The sequence below is a fragment of the Frieseomelitta varia genome, unplaced genomic scaffold (genome assembly GCF_011392965.1).
Source record: "Frieseomelitta varia isolate USP_RPSP 00005682 unplaced genomic scaffold, Fvar_1.2 scaffold_1003, whole genome shotgun sequence".
In the NCBI taxonomy this organism is placed as follows: domain Eukaryota; kingdom Metazoa; phylum Arthropoda; class Insecta; order Hymenoptera; family Apidae; genus Frieseomelitta; species Frieseomelitta varia.
Genome location: NW_025108644.1, coordinates 119,921 through 124,655, shown reverse-complemented (window position 1 = coordinate 124,655; position 4,735 = coordinate 119,921). Strand labels below are relative to the sequence as shown.

General features: G+C 30.3%; 1 protein-coding gene across 3 annotated transcripts; it reads right to left on the bottom strand.

The window, feature by feature from the left end:
- Positions 1-591: 591 nt before the first annotated feature.
- On the bottom strand, positions 592-4,527 carry LOC122529116 (TBC1 domain family member 13). 3 transcript variants are annotated; one of them, XR_006306769.1, is made up of 12 exons: positions 4,006-4,527; positions 3,840-3,913; positions 3,260-3,385; positions 3,025-3,178; positions 2,800-2,956; positions 2,694-2,696; positions 2,426-2,624; positions 2,166-2,367; positions 1,976-2,098; positions 1,850-1,907; positions 1,597-1,755; positions 592-1,505 (listed from the first exon to the last, which is right to left on the bottom strand). XR_006306769.1 is itself a non-coding variant. In XM_043654951.1 (11 exons), the coding sequence occupies exons 1-11, from the start codon at positions 4,044-4,046 to the stop codon at positions 1,675-1,677; spliced, it is 1,218 nt and encodes a 405-aa protein (XP_043510886.1). In that variant the 5' UTR covers positions 4,047-4,527; the 3' UTR covers positions 592-1,674. The 3 variants fall into 3 exon arrangements, 2 of the variants coding, with proteins under 2 accessions (XP_043510886.1, XP_043510997.1); XM_043654951.1 differs by having other exon boundaries at positions 592-1,755; XM_043655062.1 differs by lacking the exon at positions 2,694-2,696 and having other exon boundaries at positions 592-1,755; positions 4,006-4,525.
- Positions 4,528-4,735: the final 208 nt, after the last annotated feature.

The following is a 4,735-nucleotide window of genomic DNA, read 5'->3' as shown; positions in this document are numbered from 1 at the left end:
TATTTATTACATATTTAAAAGTCGTGATAAATTCTTAAAACATGGAGCTCTTTCTGGCATATAATGTAGTGAAATGATTTCGGTTAATTACTAGCTTCACATTTCGGTATTGAAAGTTTGACGGCACTGTAATTAGGTTTAAAATATTCCTGGCTAATTCACTAGTTGACCAACCTCGATCGTGTTAGTTGATGTAATTCCCTAATTCACCGTTCTTTACATGTAGAGTGCGCTGAAAAACCAGTGTCATTTTACTATGTCGGTATTTCAGATCCCCGGCCATGAAATCCAGTAAGCTGTTTCATATACCTCGTCGGTAGTAGCACTATTTTGTTTTATTTAAATATTGTAGAAGCACAGACGAAGTATATTCACATATCTCGTCTGTGGTAAAAGATCATACCATTAATTAATCAATGATCGTAGCCTTTAATTTTTGCTAAATACTTCAGAATATAAGATCCACAAGGTTCTAATTTTTGTGATTAAATATCGGGTACATTCTTAATTTATTTCATCAATAAATTAATACGATTAATGGATATTTAGATGAAATAATTGGGATAATTATTGGAGGAAAAACAATTTATGCAAATATAACATTTTTTATTATTTTATAAACGCAGAATGAACGACGCAGGTCATTACAAAAATAAGATTACAAAATATAATATTTCACTTAAACACAGTACGTAATTATTGCGCGTATAAACGATCATAATCTATTATTGTTTAATCATTACAAAATGTGTGTCAGCCAGTATTACACAATACGCATTTACACAATATCTTTTTTAATTCTTTTTTCTTTCATTTATTTAATAACTAATTTCACATTTTGTTCGTTAAGAAATTTTTATGAAATTTCAACTTACGAATAAATGCTCTCTTCGAGTATCCAAACATTTGTTTTTTCCTCCTTTTGGACATAACAACATTTAGATCTTTAATATGGCTGAATTTTTCATTCACAGCACAATTCTATATGTTTTTCTTAACCCTTAACAAAAAGATTTTCCTATTAAAAAATGTCTACTTTTAAAAATAAATTCGCTTCCTTCTTTTAAAGGTATATAGATATGTATAGTTAGATAACTCTTATCTAATATCTAATTAAACTTGTTTATTTAAATAGAAACATAGTATAATGTATCGACATTCTAGGAAAAAAAGATAAAAAGAAAAGATAATTCTTATTAATAACAATATGCAATAGAAGTCGTTAAATTTACGACTTACTTCTTTTTTTTGTTAAGGGTTAAACGTATCTCTCTATTTCGTTAGTTAAAGAAACAGAGAGCTAAATTCAGATCCTATGAAACCCGAGCTCCTACATATAAATGGAAAAACTTTTATTATCTTGGGAGTATAAAACGTTGTTTAAAATCATTTTACTTTTCAACGATTTTCACATGCATACGACGCTTACAATATATATATATATATATTTATGCGAACGATTATTTTCTAATTCTGATAAGTTGTTCGTGTAAGAATGCTCAGGCCTATGTGTAAGATAATAATTTGTATTGTAGAGATAAGCAAATGAAAGAAATTACAAAAAAATAAATGGAAATAATAGCCGTAGGAATATACCTTTAAAGGATGTTTAAGCACTTCATTCCAGACGTTTCGCCTATACTTTCAGTTCTGTTGAAGCTGTACAATTACACGTTATTGTGGTGAGTTGAGACTTTTGCCTGCCAATGCAGCTGCCTTAGAAAGTACTATCTGAATGTCCACCGAAGGAAAATTCTGAAATAGAAAAATCAGAATGAATATTACTGCATTAAATTCAATAACATTTTTAAAACATTTTTTTCGTTCGAACGTAGAAAATATCATTTACTTGTAAAAGTTTAACGTTTGTAGCAAAATCTCCGACAAGTAATTGGTCCCTCAAGAGCCTAGAAAGTTTCACGTGCTTAACTTATATTTATATTTGAAATAAAAATTTATTATAAGAAATATTTACAAGATCATGGCACAGCAAATATGTATTAAGAAACTGAATCTGTTTTCATCAGCAAAAAGAGAATCCCAAATTCTCATAACATCGGGTAATGGAAATTCTTGTGAGAGAAGAAGCGTCAGCCATCTGCAGAAAAATTTTAATTTTTAATAAAAATAATATTTTTTATAAAAAAAAATTCATGTTAGCTTACCTGAAGCTGTAATATTGTGGACATAATTCTTGTTGATTTAAACGCATCCAAACTTCGGGATCATTAGCCTTCACTTGAGTTGTAAGTTTACTCATCATCGAGTTTATCCCAAACTCAGCTTCGTCCAATGATTTGATAAAAAAGTCACGAATTTCGCTCATCAAATTAGTGAAGCAAAAAAATGTATCTGCTTCTGCGTGCTCTATAAAAAGTATCACATTGATATAGTTAATTTTAAAAATGCACTTTTCAATGATTACCTCTCCACGTTTGATCAGGATCACAAGCAAATGCATGATATATAGGACCAACAATTTCATTCATGCCCTGCACATATCCTTGTCCTGGGTTTAATTTGGCATATAAAAAAAGTATTCTTTCTAAAACTTCCCAATGAGCTTCACCACCTTCAGCTAGTGGTGCATAATCTTCTGTAGCTTTTCTAACAGATACCGCTATCTATAATGACAAAAGTTTTTTCATAACACTAATTTAAGATAACAAGTCAAAATAATTAAACGGCGTTACCTGCTGCTTCCCATCCGCAATAAGAACACGAGAATCGGCGTTAGTATAATTTCTTATTTACAATATTATTATGTATTTTCTTACTTATAATATTAAATGTAAATACCTTAGTTACACCAAGTCCCTTCCTCTCTACATTTGCGCTTCTTAAAACTGTATGCTGTACCCTATGGTGTAAACGCCTTTGTCCACTAGCATTTACAATCTCTTTACGTGGATAATCTGTACCTTGTTGGAAGAATGATATATCTGGACACAATCTCCTACAAATATAACTCATTTTATATTTTAGAATGTACAGAGTTGTTGCTGCATATAGTTGAAAATTTACCTAACATCTTTGTCTATTTGTAGAAGAACTTCGTTATCCTTGAAATAAGTTTGCCACTTGCTATCAGGATTTAAATTTAGTGGATGATCGTGAAGCGTAACATCTACCCTTTCTCCATTACTATTTGCTTCACCTGGTGTAACAATGAGATCATCTGCAAAATATAAAAATCAGAAAATTTATAAAATCTACTTATTACATTTGTTATGAATTGAAAAGAAAAATCATACTGTACCAATAAAAGTTTTATAAAGCGTTCTTTTACGAGTAAGAGTTTCTGACCAACTGGCTCGTGTTGAAGGTAGATAATTTAATAAAAGTTTCCAACATAAAGGTCTTAAACCTCCTTCATCTGGTATTCCTGTAAACATTGAATCATCAATTATCAAGTACAATGCTTTAATAAAACTAAGTGAAAGTTATCATAGTGGTGTAAGTGACCAAATTCAACTACATATTTTATTTTCAAATGTATCTTGTTTTAGTTTCATTGCATTTCATATATTAATGTACTCTTTGCCAGAATGTTTCATGATTCAAAATAAATACTATTTCATGAAACTTAGCAATAGACTAACTTACATCACTATGACTCTTAGTCTTTCACTTATGTTAGTACAGCATCCACTGCAACATACAAAGAAGATTAAAAGATCAACGATCAATTATTAGGTACATATATAGTAAGCTCTGAAGCAAAATAAAGAAAAAAATTATTACTCTTATAACAAACTCAGACTATTCATTTAACACAGCATCCAATGTGATACACAGAGAAAATTAAAAAGTATATATACATATATTAAGTTACATACCATGGAAGCATAATCGTTTAAAATTAATGAGATCTATTTCTTCAGCGTTCAGTGCATCATCGAATTCGTTTAATCTAAAAAAAAAAGAAAAAAAAAGAAAAGAAAACACAAGTTTATCTGATTAAAAATTTCTCAGATTAATTAACATTTTCGAATAAATAATTACCTCTTTCTTAAAATACTCATGGCTGACTGCGTGCGGCACATACGGTGCTTAACAAGAAATCTACTATGTTCTTATCAGCATTCAAGAGGCATGTGGGCGTATAGCGATACCCACTTCTTACATTATTGTCAGTGGCCTGCCAGACTGACAGGCGAACTCACCGCCATTTTTCCCTTTAAACACACTGATCGACCGTTTATATCAAACAATGATTCAAGGGTCTCATATCAGGGTGTGGAGAAATCTTTCTTATCATTGCACTATGGCACTTTACACTCGTGACTACAAGCACGGGAACTATAGTTTCTGCACGAGTTAATTTCGTTTGAACCTAACCTATCTGACGCGCAGATATTTTACAACCAGTCAAATGAGAACTGTTATTGATCTAATTGGTCTGTTACGAAATTACGGTTTAATTCGACAATTTTTTACGCTTGGAGTCTGATTTCACAGTTCATTGCGAGAGAGAATAATCAAAAATTTTTCGATGATGATTTTCGGAAATAAAGGTTAGTATGTGGAATTAAAGGATGGAAGTAGTTGAACTATAACTTGGTACATGTATTTGTGACAAAAGGATAATGGTAGAAAAAATTTATTTTCATCTCAATTTTTAATAGAAATATTAGCTTCAATAAAGAATTGATACTTTTATTTGTAATAGCTGCTTTGATAATATTTCTTTATTCAAATACAAAAGATAATAGAAAGTAAACCAAAGATTTAC